This window comes from Clarias gariepinus, chromosome 1, assembly GCF_024256425.1.
Source record: "Clarias gariepinus isolate MV-2021 ecotype Netherlands chromosome 1, CGAR_prim_01v2, whole genome shotgun sequence".
Classification (NCBI taxonomy): Eukaryota; Metazoa; Chordata; class Actinopteri; order Siluriformes; family Clariidae; genus Clarias; species Clarias gariepinus.
The window spans coordinates 10,184,796-10,202,198 of record NC_071100.1 but is presented as its reverse complement, the minus strand read 5'-3'; the positions used below and the strand labels follow the sequence as shown (position 1 = coordinate 10,202,198).

General features: G+C 38.1%; 1 protein-coding gene across 1 annotated transcript; it reads left to right on the top strand.

The window, feature by feature from the left end:
* The first annotated feature begins 1,162 nt into the window (after positions 1 to 1,162).
* On the top strand, positions 1,163 to 9,338 carry LOC128513574 (tripartite motif-containing protein 16-like). Its single transcript, XM_053487301.1, has 6 exons — positions 1,163 to 1,844; positions 5,086 to 5,181; positions 5,452 to 5,682; positions 6,373 to 6,532; positions 7,047 to 7,106; positions 7,596 to 9,338. The coding sequence occupies exons 1-6, from the start codon at positions 1,257 to 1,259 to the stop codon at positions 8,129 to 8,131; spliced, it is 1,671 nt and encodes a 556-aa protein (XP_053343276.1). The 5' UTR covers positions 1,163 to 1,256; the 3' UTR covers positions 8,132 to 9,338.
* Positions 9,339 to 17,403: the final 8,065 nt, after the last annotated feature.

Below are 17,403 nucleotides of genomic sequence, written 5' to 3'. Positions count from 1 at the left end.
TCTGAGGTGGTAGAGACGCTGCCGGGCCTTTTTCACCACGGTGTTGATGTGACAGGACCATGACAGGTCCGGTGTGATGTGAACACCAAGGTATCGGAAGCAAATTGTCCTTTTTGTTTGTGAGAAATCATGAACATTTCGCAGGGGGTATCATAATGATGCAGTGTAAGATATACCACTCATCAGTGTAAGCTGCAAGTGCAGGAGGTCAGTGATGATGAACCAGTACATGCTGATGATGACCAACACCTCCTCCCTGATCTACCAGAGCCGAGTGAAAAGAATGGCAACTGAACAGGTAAGCTGGAATAAAGTAGCAGCATTAACTTGTGCTAGTAATTATTATGGTGGTCAATATTAATTGAAATAATGTTTCTCAGAATTATTTCGTGTTAATATTGACTACCCTAATAATTAAAATAAGTAACTAGTTTACAAGCGTGAGCTACTGCTGCTACTGATTTTATTTCAGCATACCTGTTCAGTTTTATTGCCATTATTTTAAAATATTGTCTTTATAGATTTATATGTTGTTTGTCTTGATGTTCTTTTTTTTTTTTCGTTTCTTTGACCCAATATATGTTCAGTGATACTTCAAATAACATGTTTAAATAGCATTGATTTCTGTATTGTGTTATATTTTTATACTAGTAACTGGTGTTAAAAATGTATCTCTACATTAATGAGCCAATGTATTATAAGATATAATAAAGAGGACGTATGGTTGTTTTAATGCTTTAGCTAATTGGTGTGAATCTTGGTGTGAATGTAAAGCTGATGGGTATTTATTGTCAGAACTTAATATGCTAAATGTGTCAATAAATAAAATTGTACCTAAAATATAAGTAAAAAGTGACAAATATTACGTCTATTCCCACTCAAGCCTACTGAGCTTATCTGCCTGCTTGCTGTCAGGTCCTTAATAGACACGTAGTTAACAAGTTAGCCATAGCAGGTAAAAAAAAACACTGTAAGTTGATACCAACTGTTTTTTTTTTTTTTCTTTTTTTCTGGGACATACTGTATGCTCCACCATTACCTACAGCCCTCCCTCTTCCTGCTTCTCTCAGCCACTCCTATTTACTTCAGCAGAAATGAAACTGAAACTGATCCTGTTCTTTGGTGTGTGGGAAAACGACTTGTCTATGGTTAGTAAGTCTGAAGATAATTTACACTTTTTTTTGTATTCGCTATAACCCCAGATTTTATTTCTTTGTGTATGCTGTTTATTTTTCCATATACTATAGAATAATTAAATGGCGAAGACTAATATTTCAGTACTTCAGGATCAGTTCAGCTGTTCAATCTGTCTGGATTTACTCAAGGATCCGGTAGCTCTTCTCTGTGGACACAGTTTCTGTATGGTGTGTATTAATGACTGCTGGGATCAGGAGGATCAGAAGGGAGTCTATAGATGTCCTCAGTGTAAAGAAACCTTCACCCCAAGACCTGTTGTGAGTAAAAACACTGTTCTTGCTGACGTTACAGAGAAACTAAAGGCAGAACTTCAAGCTTTGCATCCTGCTCGCTGTTCAACTATAACTGAAGATGTGGATTGTGATTTCTGCACTGAGAGAAAAAACAAAGCCATCAAGTCCTGTCTGGTGTGTCTGGCCTCTTTCTGTGAGACTCACCTCCAGCCTCACTATGAATCTCCTGCCTTCAAGAGGCACAAGCTGGTGGAAGCCTCCAGACGACTCCAGGAGCAGATCTGCTCTCAGCATGACAAACTGCTGGAGGTTTACTGTCGCACTGACCAGCAGTGTATCTGCATGTTGTGTACCATGGATCAACATAAAGGACATGATACAGTATCAGCTGCAGCAGGACGAGCTGAGAAACAGGTAAAAACCTCCAGAGTTTATATGAATAGTAGGATTGAGAGTAGAAGTGAGGTTTAAATGAAATGCAGTATTCCGTTTAAAAGAGCAAAGATATGGTAGGTATAATGATCATAAATGAGGAAATGGAGCATGTGAGTTCAAAAACAGTAATCTACAAACTATTCAGACACTGGGAACACAAGTTATTAGTGATGGTATGCTGGAAACGTAAGGGTTTCCAATCTTTGTGGGTGGAGCAGGAGATTGCTGAAATGGCAAAGCTTCAGTGTTTCATTAAGCTTTGTTTAACCATCACCATCATTGAAATCAGATTTGATAAAAAAAAAGAAAAGAGAGAAAAGTGAATAAAAATGCCTGCAAACAAAGAAAAAACATCAATAACAAAACTGAGTTTTTCGGTACCAAAATGAAACAAAACGGAATAAGTTGCCAAACCTGTGTGCAGGTAGATCAGATATCTGGCAGGTAGATCAGATGTCTTTTGTTGTCATATAGAGAAGTGCAGATAGTTCCTCTAGTTTAAACAACCCTGCTGTAGGATCAGCCATGAATCAACTTTAATCTGAATCGGTCATCAGCAATTTAGTCAGAAATCACTACCATTTTAGACAACATTCTTATTTAATTATGATGGTAAAGATTCATAAGTTCTAGAAGCTAGTAGTTTCAGGTTCTAAGTTCTGTACTTTGTTCTAAATCTATTGTTTTTGATGCTGGTATTTCATTCAGAGAGGGCAGCTTTAGTTATCCCTCCACTCCTTTTCTTTGAGCAAAACTTCAGTGTTTCAATAAGCTTTGTTTCCCCATCATCATCAGGGAATCAAAAATAATTAAATAAAGTAAATAAAAATGTGCTTTATTGCTTAGATAACATCAAGTTAGAACGTTTTCTCAAAAATGCTGGCCTCCCAGGAACTCCTTTTAAGGCCCAAACATGTGGAATGTACTGTACTGGGGGGTGTGGCAATCACTTCCAGATGATTTCCTGTAATGTGAAAGTCGTATAGGGGGGAATGATTGTGTGTACAGTTCACTCAGTCAGATGCATCTCTTCCGCAAGTTGGTGAGAAGCTATCCATTGATTTTTAAGGATAGGACATTCCACTCACTGAACGTTGACAGGACAGTGGGGTCTGAGCCACCTCAGGACCATCATTCACAGATGTACGGCCTTGAGTAAATTATGTACATTTTAAACTTCTGTAAATGTCAATCAAACATAAAAGCTTCTTAAAAAAATGGAAAAGTTGTAGTGTGATACACTGTTAGACATTTCAAGGGGTTTTTACAGTAACTTACTGGTAACACTGTTGCTAGTAAGTTACTGTATTTGAGATTTACAGTATTCAACTGTAAATCAGTTATGTGTAAATATATGTTACTGTAATTTTATAATAGGGTTATTACTGTAATGAAAATAGGTTGAATTGTTATTTTAAATGTAGTTTATTTATGTTTACATGTAAATGTTACCATTTTTATCTTGCTACTACTGAGATTCTACAGTAACAGATACAACTGCAAAATATCCCATTCTTTATTCAAATCATTGCAAATACATGAAAAAAATATGTAAATTTGAACACATTAAACATTTAAATCACCTTTTTAAAGATTTTTTTTTTAAATAATACAAAGCACATGGAAAATACAGTAATTTAAGTATCTGAACTGCATATTTTAGGCACAAACGTTTCGTCAGCTGTGCGCATAAACATGTCCTTTTGAAACTCCCTCCTTCTCAGGCCAAACCCGAGGCGCTGCAGTTCCTGGTTCCTTGTTTGAAATCGTTCCTGCTGGTGTCTATTAATAATGCAAAATAAATCTAGTCAATTAATGTCAAAAATAAGAAAAAGAAGAAAAATACTGTAAGTTATGTCTGGATGAATTAAAAATGGTACACTGGCATTTGACCGATGTGACAATAAACATCGATTGAAAAAAAAAAAGTAAATCTCTAACTGCATAAAATAAATCTAACAAACAAAAATCTAACGTTAATGTAAAGCAAGAACGATGGCTAATCATCAACAGACGTTTTTAAAGTATTAACCTATAACTCCAGATGTAAAATTTCTCAACTCGGTTCTTACTAACCCACGTTAACTAATGTTAACTCCAAAACAGAGACAATTACATTAACCAACTTGGCTAAGTTAAAAATCGCTCGTTTAAAATGATTTGATTTTATCACGGAAATTGAATAAACTCACAAAATCGTATGTAAAATGAAATACTACCGTTAACGTTACCTCAGTTTAGCGTAGTAAAGCTTCCGTTACCCAATAAAACCATGGTTGATGTCAGCACACACACACACACTTTTTACCTTGCTTGTTGGTTGGTCTTTGGCATATAAAAATGTTAATCTGGTGTGTCGATAAGGATGTCCTCTGGAATTGCGCCACCGTCCTCAGACAAAACCTAAACAAATCCTGTGGATGCAGATCCAATCTATGCTTTGGGCGCTAAAGCCGTTGTGGAAAATACAGTATTATACATCAATTCAAAAAAATACAGTGAATCGCTGTATTTGGTGTTTGACGTCACAGAATGTTCCCATGATGCAAAGAGAAGTACAGTTTTAAACTGTAAATATAATTTAGGGTATTATGCTGGATGAAATACAGTAAAAAACTGTGCGAATTACGGACATGTCTAACAGTGTACATCACAATGCAATATACTGCATCAGCTATATGGACAAAGTTATAACAATTATAGCAACAGGTCATATACATCTACAGTATATAGAGGCCAAAGAAGGGCCATCAAAATAACAAGAATACACTCAAATAAATCTGATTACAACACAGGACTAAATATAGATTAGGTGTAAAAAAAATATTGAGATGTACAGGCAAATATGTCGGCCAGGGGTAGCTCGGTGGTTAAGGCATTGGACTATGGTTCGGAAGATCCCAGGTTCAAACCCCACAACCACCAAGTTGCCACTGTTGGGCCCTTGAGCAAGGTCCTTAACCCTCAACTGCTCAGATGTATAATAAGATAGAAATGTAAGTCACTCTGGATAAGAGCATCTGACAAAATGCCTAAATGTAAACGGTAACCAAACAAGTTGCAAAATGTGTGCAGGTAGATCTGATGTCTGGCATGGCGACCTCTTGTGGTCATTTAGAGAAGAGCATGTATTTACTGTAGTTCATTATCACATGATTTTTATTTAAACTTTAACACAACACTAGAATTAGCTTAACTGTGAGTTCTGTTCTTAATTCAGAATCAACTCTTAAAGATTCAGAGAAAATGCAGAGAAAGAATCTTGGAAAGAGAGAAGGAGCATCAGGAGCTCACAGAAGCTGTAGAGTTGTATGAGGTGAGTTTAAACAACCCTGCCGTAGGATCAGCCATGATTTAACCTCAATCTGAATCCCTCAATCAGCAATTTAGTCAGATTTAGTCACAACCATTGTAGACATCAGTTATATTTAATTATGGTGGCAATAATTCATAAGTTCTAGAATTTAAATTCAGGTTCGAAATTCTGTTCTTTATGTTTACTAATAAGTCTAGTGTTTCTGGTGTTTCTTTCAGAGAAGGTGACCTGCTTTAGTTATCCCTATCCGTTTTCTTTATCTCCTAACAGCGCTCTGCACAAAGAGTAGTGCAGGAGTCTGAGATAATCTTTATTGATCTGATCAAAACTATTGAGAGGAGACGCAGTGAGGTGACGGCGCTGATCAGAGCTCAGGAGAAAGCTGCAGTGAGTCGAGCTGAAGAAGTGATGAAGCGACTGGAGAAGGAGATTGCAGAGCTAAAGAAGAGAAACGCTGAGCTGGAGGAGCTTTCACACACAGATCCTATCCATTTCCTCCAGGTAACACCAGTGTTGGGCCCTTGAGCATGGCCCCTAACCCACAGCTGCCCACAAGTCTAATGAGAAGTATCGCTCTGGATTTTTCACTCTGGATTCTAATTTCTTCTTCTTCTTCTTATTATTATTATTATTATTATTATTATTGTTGTTGTTATTTTTTATAAATGTATTTTGTCTTGGTTAATAGCATGTCTTTAAACTTGAAATATTTCTGTCAATTAAAAAAAATTAAAGAAACTTGTTCCTTGAACCTCTTAGCAACTGTGAATTATTGTGTTATTTATGTGAGTTTTGTAGAAAGTTAAGTTGTTCTGCTTGTTTAGAAGCAGACACTTGCTTTCTGATTTCGGTTCTGTAGAATCGAAATACCGTCCTGAAATGCACTGAAACAGAGGAATCTTAATAGAGGTTCAAGGTTTTAGGAAGTTAATGAGTAAAATGTTTGCATCTAAATATTAAAATTTCAATTCCTTATTAGTCTGTGTATACAGTAAATAAAAGAAGTGTGTAAAAAACTGGTGGTCATTTCTAAACGTTAGATTAAAGCTAAAAGTCTGCACTTAAATCACATCTTCAGTGCTTCATTTTAAATGAACTGTGGTAGTGTACAGAGGCAGAAAAGTGGAAAACTGTTGCTGCCCAAATACTTACAGCATATTAACAATGTCTTTATCTTTAATTTCTTTGTAGACTTTTGTGTCTCCCTTGGACCCTCCTGGATCTTCAGACCTACACTCCATCAGTCTCAGTCCTCTACTCTCTCTCGATGATGTAACTGCATTTGTGTCTCAGCTAAGGGTCAAAGTGGAAAATATCTGCTACGAGGACCTCAGAATGGTGTCAAATGCAGGTAGATCAAAGGAAGGTTATGGGATGACAAAGATATTAAGTTCTAACATTTTCAGACTTCTTAAATTTCTTAAATTAAAATGCTCAGACGATTTAGCAAGTAGGGCAATTATTTTTTCACTAGATAGATTTGGACAGCATTTTTTCCTTAATAAATGAAATTATCTAAAAACTGCATTTTGTATTTACCCAGGTTTTCTTTGTGACAAATATGAACAAAAAAAATCAGTAAGGGTGCAAATACTTTTTCATATAACTGTAAGTAATATTTCTGACATCAGGTAAATGGACTGCTGAGTTTAATGTGATGTCTTGGTTAATAGCTCTTATACACTGTATATTCTTAGAATACAGAATTCTTTAAAGGTGAAAGGTCAAAAGGGTTCTAGCTAGATACTGTGCGAAAACCTGAAATGTTGCTAAATGTAGAGTAAATATGTAAGTATACAGTAAATAATACTTAAATTATTTTGATTATAGTCCTGTAATTTAGATTTCTTGTGTTTCTGTTCCAGTAAGAGAAACCCAGATCATTCAGCTTCCCCAACCTCACACCAGAGAAGACTTCCTACACTGTGAGTTTCCTTCTTCAACACACCACAAACACACACACACACACACACACACACACACACACACACACATACATATATATATATATATATATATATATATATATATATATATATATATATATATATATATATATTTTTTTTTTTTTTTTTTTTTTTTAAGGTTTGTGTCAATATTATGCTTTAAAACTGAAATGCCAAGATTGGATGTCATTTATTTATAAGTAAAGGTGTAAATGAACATGACTAATATCCTCACTAGTCACGAAATGCTAAGCACTGTCACAGCAACGGTCATTTACATTCAAATACAGTACTTTTATAGGGTGCCATTACTTTTGACCAAAACGAAAGTCACACGCTAATATTTATATTCATACTCAGAACACAGCTGGATATTGAGAAACACCACAGTTTGGACTAAATGATGCTCCAAATAATTTTTGCAAACCACTTTGATAAATGTGCCCCATTGTGTTTCCCCTCCATCAGATTCCTGTCCCTTCACTCTGGATCTGAACACAGTAAACACACACCTCTGTCTGTCCAAGAGCAACACGGTGGTGACCTGCAGTGAAACAGCAGAACCTTATTCTGCTCATCCGGACAGGTTCGACTATTATCTCCAGGCGCTGTGTAGAGAGAGTGTGTGTGGACGCTGTTACTGGGAGGTGGAGTGGAGCGGACGTCATGGCGTTTCTATAGCAGTGTCATATAAAACCATCAGCAGGAAAGGAAGGGGTAGTGAATGTTTGTTTGGTCGAACTGATCAGTCCTGGAGACTGTTTTGCTCTCCTTCCAGCTACTCGTTCAGACATGTTAAAAAAGAAATTCAAATCCCAGTAACACCCAGCTGCTCTAGAATAGGAGTGTATGTGGATCACAGGGCCGGAAGTCTGTCCTTCTACAGCGTCTCAGACACGATGAAGCTCCTCCACAGAGTTCACACCACATTCACTCAGCCTCTTTACCCCGGGTTTGTGGTTTGTCCTGGATCCACAATTAAACTGTATTTATCAGATATCTGATGTAAAATTTAGAATTTAGCTTTCATACAAAGACAAAGGACTTTTATTCATGTCTCAAGACGCATGTGGTATTGAAAACCTCCTCACTGGACATACTGTATATTATGTACATGAGTGTGTTTTAGAGAGACTATGTACTATTTATCTTTGATCTGATCTTTGGTTGGAGGTCTAGAAAAGGTGTTTTGGGAGCTTTATTCTGTCTGTAATCGGATAAAAGACAGAAGTCTGAATGTACAACCCCTTAAATGAATGTAGCTTTTATAAACATAGTCATCTTTTCTGAATGTGTGCAGGCTTTCATCTTTTTTAAAGAAGAAAAACTTGTGACTAAGACACATTGAATGTTCAACTGATTTTTTTTTTGCATGCATGCAGTATGATGTCCATCCAAAACGTCCACATGGAAGATCTCTATGAATACATGGTGTTTTAGGATGGAGTGAAAGGTGTCCTACCCACAGATTTTTGATAAGTACATATAAGTGTGATGATTAGGTGTGCACATACTGTACGTTTGACCATGTGGTGGAATTCTGGTATGCTGTTATTGTTGTTATTCTTTCGGCTGCTTCCATCTAGTGGTCGCCACAGCAGACCATCTGATCTCCATCCACACCTTGGTACAGATGCCATTAATGACATACCCTTTCCATTTTATCCAGGCTTGGAATTGACGCTGCATCCAGTGGCTGGCATTTGGGACCTGGGTGGGAATTGAACACGGGCTTCCCACTTAACAGATGAAAAACCAACCAGGGAGCCACTAATGACCCTGGAAATCTAATACGCAATAAATTAAAAACAAGATAGTTACTAAGAAAACTCAACTGTGAAATATTTATTATGTGGCAAATTTATTACACAAAGTCACATAGACATGCTTTGTACTGGGTATGTTAAACTAAAATGATCTTTTCTGTTTGTCTGAGAAGCACTAAGTTTTAAGTGCTTAGTTACTAAACTGTTAAACACCATCAAATTAAAGATTGATTGAAATGATTGTCTACTGTTATTCTGTTAAGTTTTATTAGGAAAGTTGGATTGCAACATAAAGCTAATAAGATCCCAACACTGCAAATCAATATTAATATAAATTATCTATTAAACAGCTAAACAACATATTACTTATTGCTGATAATGAAACACAGCCCATGTAAAAGAAAGGAAAGCATTACAGATTCTAGTTCCGATCAGTAAGTAACATAAGCACAGCATAAAATAACCACATGAAATTATGTTAAGAAAGAAATGCCTGGTCCTGAACTATGAGGACCTGATCTCCATGCGTCCACTTCTATTATCCTGTAAAAAAAAAAGAATCAGGTCAATTTCTCGAAGCATAATTTAAATAAGTGACACACGTCTAGATCTCTGACCTCCACTAGGTGGTGACACAGATGAAGGGGAGTGTTTGAGTCTCTGGCAGGCTGATCCACTTCTTACTGTCAGACAGCATCGCTCCAGTTCTCTCCACATCACCACAGTCTTCCACTTCGGTCCTGTTACCTGGAGCCCAGTTTTGGTAGCAGATGGTCTCTCCTGTCACCCAGTACCAGAAGCCCAGAGCACAGGTGTGACGCAGACCAATCCACATTGATGATGCATTAATGGAGACATTTTGAGTGACTACTTCCACCAAGTCCTGCATTTCCTGTGACTGAACATAAACCAGGTCCACATGATTCTGTCTGCAGAACCTCAGGGCTTCTCGCCACGTCTTCTCCTGTTCAATCACGATCAGTGGAGTTCGCTCTGCAATCAGAGAATAAAGACAGTTAAACTATAATTAGCACTAGATGGTTAAGTAGTGGCCCTTAAGCCATTTTTTGGATAAGATTATTAACTACAACTAATAATAGTAATATATTTATAACAATTGGCAAATGTCCTTATGCAGAGAAACCTACGCTTTATCTCATTTTACAGTATATCTGAGCAGTTGAGGGTTACGGGCTTTGCTCTAGGACCTAACAGAAGCAAGTTGTTGGTGATGGGGTCTGGACCTGGGACCTTATGATCAGATTCCAAAGTGTAAGGGTCCGCCACTAGAGGTCACTGTTTTTATTTTGTAGTTTTTGTTGGCCGACTCAGTTTCCCAGCAGGCACCTCGGTCAGGTGAGGCAGTGCACACCTGAACCGAGGTAGCCATCAATCAATCTATAAATAGCTGTTTAGACTGGGAAACTGGGTCGAGCATTTTTGGTAACTTCACTGTCATTTGTGTGGGCATTTTGGTCTGTTGCGTTATTTGTTTAGTTTGTACTTTGATTTTAGTTGTGTTGACTTGGGTTCTCTTATTGGCAATGTTTCTGTGTATCTTGTGTGTGTCTGTGTTAGTGGAGCTGATTCAGTCCTGTCCTCCAGTGTTCTTGTGTTTAGCTAGAGCAGGTAAGTAGTTAGGTGTGTGTTTGGCTAGGAGCGTGTTTAGCTAAAATCTATGTTGAGTTACAGTAACTAGCACGCTTCTAGCCATAGCCCCTCTGTGACTCGAGATGTCCTGTGTTTCTTACCTCCCTAGTTGCCCAGTGTGCCTAGCCACTGATGTGTCCCCTAGCCTAGCCACTGATGTGTCCCCTAGCCTAGCCACTGATGTGTCCCCTAGCCTAGCCACTGATGTGTCCCCTAGCCTAGCCACTGATGTGTCCCCTAGCCTAGCCACTGATGTGTCCCCTAGCCTAGCCACTGATGTGTCCCCTAGCCTAGCCACTGATGTGTCCCCTAGCCTAGCCACTGATGTGTCCCCTAGCCTAGCCACTGATGTGTCCCCTAGCCTAGCCACTGATGTGTCCCCTAGCCTAGCCACTGATGTGTCCCCTAGCCTAGCCACTGATGTGTCCCCTAGCCTAGCCACTGATGTGTCCCCTAGCCTAGCCACTGATGTGTCCCCTAGCCTAGCCACTGATGTGTCCCCTAGCCTAGCCACTGATGTGTCCCCTAGCCTAGCCACTGATGTGTCCCCTAGCCTAGCCACTAATGTGTCCCCTAGCCTAGCCACTGATGTGTCCCTTGTCTGTGTTTCTGTGCACCATTCCCTAGTGTGTGTTAAGCTATTAGGTAAGTGTAGCTTAGTGCATGTTGGGGCTAAAGACGTGCTTAGCTAGGTGTATGTGTAGCTAACTGCCATGGTTAAGCACTGCTTAACCATGTTTAGCTAAAAGCCATGCCTAGCTGATTGCCATGTCTTTAGCCCTCGTCCCGTCCCTCTCTTGGTCTCTCGTCTCTAGTCTCTACGTGTCTCCCGTTTCTCTCTAGTGTCTCCCGTTTCAGCTCCACGCCTCGTTTGTGTCCTGTTATGTGTTTGTCCCCCTGCCTGTGTCTCGCCACAGGGCGGGTGTTTTGTGTCTCCCCCTGCCTGTGTCTCGCCAGAGAGCCCCTGTTAGCACAAAGTTAAGTATTGTTTGAGTTTTGTTTGTTCCTTTGTTTGTATCTTTATTTATACTTTGTGTTTAACCATAATTAAAAGACTCTTTTTGGTTACACCACCCCTCTACCTCTATGCCTGCTCCTTCCGCCCACGGCGTTCAACACCTGCCAAAACACCCCGATCGTGACACAAAGGCTTAACCACTGAGCTACTATTGACGCCTGACGACTACTACTACTAACGACTAAATGTCATTGTGAAAAACAAACAAACAAAGGGAAAAAACATAGTCATCTTTTTAGAGTTGTGTAAAGCCATTTGACCCTGAACTCAGTTTACAAATGGTTAATATCGGTGAGAATAAATTTAGGCCCCAATAATTAGTGGGTCGTGAAAAGTGTATAACATGAAATGCTAAATAAATAAATAAAATTCAAGCAATTCAAGACAGTAAACAACTGTTACTTTACATATACTGTAGACAGTAAAGAACTATACATTGGTACCTTCGTATGTGAATTTAAACTGTTTCTAAGGCAAAAATTCATAGTGTGGAATGTTTTTTTTCCCCTATAGGAAATAATGTAAATGCACTTTAACACTTTAATTATATTTTTTAATATTAAAAGAATCTAAACATTTAGAAAAGACATGGAGATTTGCTTTAAAAACCAAACTGAAAGTGTTTTCGTTTTGCTACCATCCCTACTAACATTGGCCATGGTGCTACATCTTCACTAAACTTCACCAGAGTTATATATATTTGCTTGTATTTTCACTAACGCAAACTAATTTTGAACGGCTCCCAGTCAAAATGTTGTGTTGAAAAGATGTTATATGTAAGCAGTTACGTGCTGCATTAGGTCACAGAATCTAGTGGGGTTTTTAACTCATTCACTGCATTTTTCTTCAAGGTGGGTGTGGTTATACACGTCACTCAACTCACTAGTTTATAGTTTACTGTGCATGTTCACAGAGTATACAGAAGGCAGAGAAACCACCATAATGCTCCTACAAAGCAGGCATAATGTTCTATATAAATAAATGAAAGGTTTTGTCTGTACATTGGTCAGAACTCACTCTTTCAATGATATCTTTACGTTTTATACATTGGAGGACCAGAAACCCGTCTCAGAAAAAAATCTGTTTGTAGGTCTGTATCTCTGAATGTTTGTCCAGCCGATTTTGGTACAAAGAATTTAAAGAAGCTTTGCCAGTCCTTTCGTATTTGCCTGAAATTAAAGGTGAAGGGTTGTTATGAGCATTTTTGTGCCAGATCGTTTGTTGTTGGTTTTTTTTCCTGGATGAATACAGCGCCTTTGCACTTAAAGTGGACGTTATCATACACATCACTCAACAGAGCCAATCAACGCGATAGTTTACAGAAAATCCTCAGATTATATGGAAGCATGAATATACTGTAATGCCTCTATAAAATGCCCAAATTGTCACATCCGAGCCACCTCAGCCCTGGGGAAGAAGATCTGGCTCACCGGATTACTGAGCCGTTGCTTTGTCTTCCCCTAGTGTGTCTTCGTGTGTAATTGTTCCCCATTAAGTTCTATGAACACCAGATGGACTTCACCTGTGTCTACCTCGTGTGTCCTATTTAACCCAGCCGAACCCATACCACTTCGTCTGGTCACAGTTGCGCAATCACTTGTGTTAAGTTACTAATGCCGTTTTTGTGTATGTCTCTTCTCCCCAGAGCTGAGCTGTGTCTGCAGGCGGAGGTGGACATGTGTGTAGGTCAACGTCAAGTCTGAGAGACTATAAGCCTTTATGTTCGTTTCAAGCAGAACCTGAATTAGTCCTAGTTTCCTGTTTTTTTTGTGAGCCCGCCTGCAGACCTCGCCTGGTAGAACGACCGGATTGTCATGCACTTTCATTTTTCTTCCTTTGTTTATTTTGACTGAACAATAAATAAAGCTGTGTTCTTCACCCTGCATCTGCGTTCACGTGCTTTGTAATGCAGGACATGACACAAAACCTCACAAAGCACAAACAAACACACAACACAGCAAGGCTTACTCCAAAAAACAAGGTATGTAACTTTTGAAAACTGAATCTTCAAACATGTTTGAACTAATCATTTTTATTCTTCCTGCAGGAAGTTTAAAAACAGTTTGTTTCATATGTTGCGAAACCCTGGTGCTAATTAAAGCAGTAATGTGTTGCTCCACTATAAGATAAAACACAAGTCGTTGTTCTGCAGAGGTCTGAGGTGAGGGTGTGTAAAATATCCCCACCAAGATTGTTATGCTCTCAAATTAAAATGTTGAGTAAAAGTGATGTTATGAACAGTCATGTGCCGAAAACAGGGGGTGTATTTGGCTGACAGTGAAAGAAGTACAACTTAGTGTAAACAGGGCCTAAGATGCTCCACCTTACAAATGTTATTCAAATTTCTTTATATTAATAAGTTAAACAGAGAGTTCTGCCATACAGAAAGACAAGAAGACATGTACGTGTGCTTTACTCTGAAATAATAATATCACTGATTACATTAAAGCTGATCCACTTATTTTTTTCCCGTGAACAAGGGGTCGTAACCCTAGTACATAATAAATCACACAATATTTTGGCAGATTCAGGATGCAGCTGTAAGGTGGTTAGGGGGATTACTGAACTACCCAACCACAGAAGTTTGGGATGGGATTTGAACACACAACCTTCCATCTGTTCTGTAATTTATAGATTTAGTGACAGTGATTGTGGGTGGCAACTACCCTGGACAGGTTGCCAGTCCACCGCAGTGCACACAAGTCTAATAAGCACACTAGTTTAGATATAATATTATATAAGTTATATGTTTATCTGATGGAGACGAGAGAGAAGTTCTGTTCTGAATGATGTTCAATATAAATGAAAAAATGTAAATGTCCTATAAAAATTAAAATGCACTGTTGTTGTTTGTCTAATCTTTATTACATTCTACAAGTGCATATAAACAGACAGCCTGTTATACAGCTGAAGATTTATTCACATTTACTTCCCGTCACAATTACATCTTGTAAAAGTAAATGAATATATCCAGTGCAGTAAATCAATAATAACATCATGTTTAATTACTCACTTTTATAGCAGACAAATACATTTTTATGATCACAGCCTGCATCATTCCACGTGTAATTGAAGTAAAGTTCCACGCAGTTATTTCCGTTATTGCCACCGTTTGGCTCACCATAATTCCAGTTGCTGTATTTGTACGGAGCTCCATCTGACCAGAACCAGGACACATTTTTAGTATTGTCCCAGACCTGGGAAATCCACAAAACATTTAAAAGTGATAATAACATCATATTAAAAACCTTTAAAACCATTTTATTAAAACGTTGCTGTTTAACAAAGAAACAAACAGAACAGTTTAATCTGCTAATTGACTGTTTACATAATTCAAGATAATATTTTAACTTTCAAAATATCTATGACAAACGTTTATTTCGATCTTTACAAACGCAAAAAGTTTTACAGAAAACAAAGCAATACAACTTATTAAATGCCTATCTATAAATTAATTAGTTACATGCTATATTACACATCTGCTATTTTTGTTGTTCTTTTAAAGCCCAATGCTGGATTATCAATACAATTTATTTTAAGCAAATTTAAAAATGAATAATTAAGCCCATACATCAATTCTCTAAGTCTTTAAATAATTATACACAGTAAATCTAAAAACTGCTTACTGTCTGGTTTTGGCTTAGTCCTATCCAGAACTTTTGCTGTGTTTTATTGAGAAGGTTTATTACAGCGTTCATTTCCTCTTGGTTCTCGATGGTGGCCAGGTCAGTGTATTTCTCTTTACACTGTTTCTGAGCTTCGGCCCAGTTTTTTGTTTCTCTGTCCTCTATATAAAACTGACGTGATGTGGAGAAAGCGAGAGCCTTCAGTCCTGCTGGGATAAGATTCTCTTATGATCTGAGTATAATGATAATGAAGCAGGAGAGAGTTTAACAGATTAGCAAACATCTACAGTATACTGACCTGAGAAAAGCAGAATGAAGTGCACTGCTGAATCCATAACTGTGGAGAAGAACAGAGGGGGAAATCAGACATGACATAACAGTATAATTTCTACAATATCAGGTATTGTGTAACCATTAGATGCTTATGTTAATAAATACATTGATATTTAAAGAAATATGCTGGGAAAAAAATATTTATGTATAATTATGTTCAACATTTAAAACAAGGACATGATTTGCAGTATATATATATATAATTTTGTCTTACCTTTCAGTGACTGTAATTGTGCTGATACTGTATGTGCTTGCCTGCTTGTATGTCGTCTATGTGTGTATGTATGCGTCTGTCAGGTGTCTGCTATGCTCTAAGCTTCACAATTAATTCTTTGTTAATGTCCTCCAACTTTCCACAGGACTCCTAACAATAAAATGCAAATCGATTCAAATACACTGTTCTGTAGTGGATGTGTGTATTATCAACTACAAAAATATGAAACTGATATTTGTTACAAAATAACTTAATCAATCTTTAATAAGAATACTCACAAACACCCACCCAGCCCCACAAACACACACATGAATTGGAGATCACAAAATGTAAACAAAGTTAGTCGTGTTAACATTAGTAGGGAAAATTAGTAATTTAACTCTCATGTCATCAATACTGAATCTTGGCGAATCTGGACAGAAATAAATGCCGTAATGATGTTGTCAAAACAATGCCATCCAAAACATTTGACATAATTAAGGCTGGAATGTTTTTGGATAGGTGAAAGGTGCATTTATGGAATTTGGACAAAAAGTTCTTTAAACGTGGCGTATTTGCTGCAAAATCAGTAGGCTTTTATATAGATAATGATCACCTTCTAAAGTTTCTTTACTCACACCACTGATACACGGGAACACTGAGTACTCAGACTGCAGGGACCACATTTGCATTTATTAATATTGTTAATAACACAACCAGTAACATGACCAGGAAGAGTAAAATGACTCTGTCATATCCAGACCATGCAGAGACATTTGACTGTTATCTCCAGGTACTGCGTGAAAACAGAGAGAGTGATATGGGGCTGATTCGGAGAAGCTGAGTAAAGTGAACATCATAGCGTTTCTATGGCAGTGTCATGGAAAAAATCAGCAGCAAAGGAAAAGTTTATGGATGTTTGGTCAAAATTAGTGAATCACCTGCTGAGAGCTGGGACCAAAGTAACAAATGCTACCATCAGTAACACACCGCGCCTCCAGGGACTCAAATCCTGCAGTGCCAGATGTGTCCCCCTGCTTAAGCCAGTACATGTCCAGGCCCATCTGAGGTTTTCTAGAGAGCATTTGGATGTTCCAGAAGAGGACTGGGAGAATGTCATATAGTCAGATGAAACCAAAATAGATTTTTTTTTTTTTTTGGTTGGGGATCTTAACTTGTGTTTGGAGGAGAAAAAATGCTGAGTTGCATCCAAAGAACACCATACCTACTGTGAAGCATGGGGGTGGAAACATCATGCTTTTGGGCTGTTTTTCTGCAAAGGGACCAGGACGACTGATTCGTGTAAAGGAAAGAATGAATGGGGCCATGTATCGTGAGATTTTGAGTGAAAACCTTCTTCCATCAGCGAGGACATTAAAAATAAAACGTGGCTGTGTCTTTAAGCATGACAATAATCCCAAACACACCGCACGGGCAACAAAGGAGTGGCTTCGTAAGAAGCTTTTTAAGATCCTGGAGTGGCCTAGCCAGTCTCCAGATCTCAACCCCATAGAAAATTTTGGGCGGGAGTTGAAAGTCCGTGTTGCCCAGCGACAGCCCCAAAACATCACTGCTTTAAAGGGGATCTGCATGGAGGAATAAGCCAAAATACCAGCAACAGTGTGTGAAAACCTTTGACCTCTGTCATTGCCAACAAAGGGTATATAACAAAGTATTGAGATGAAATTTT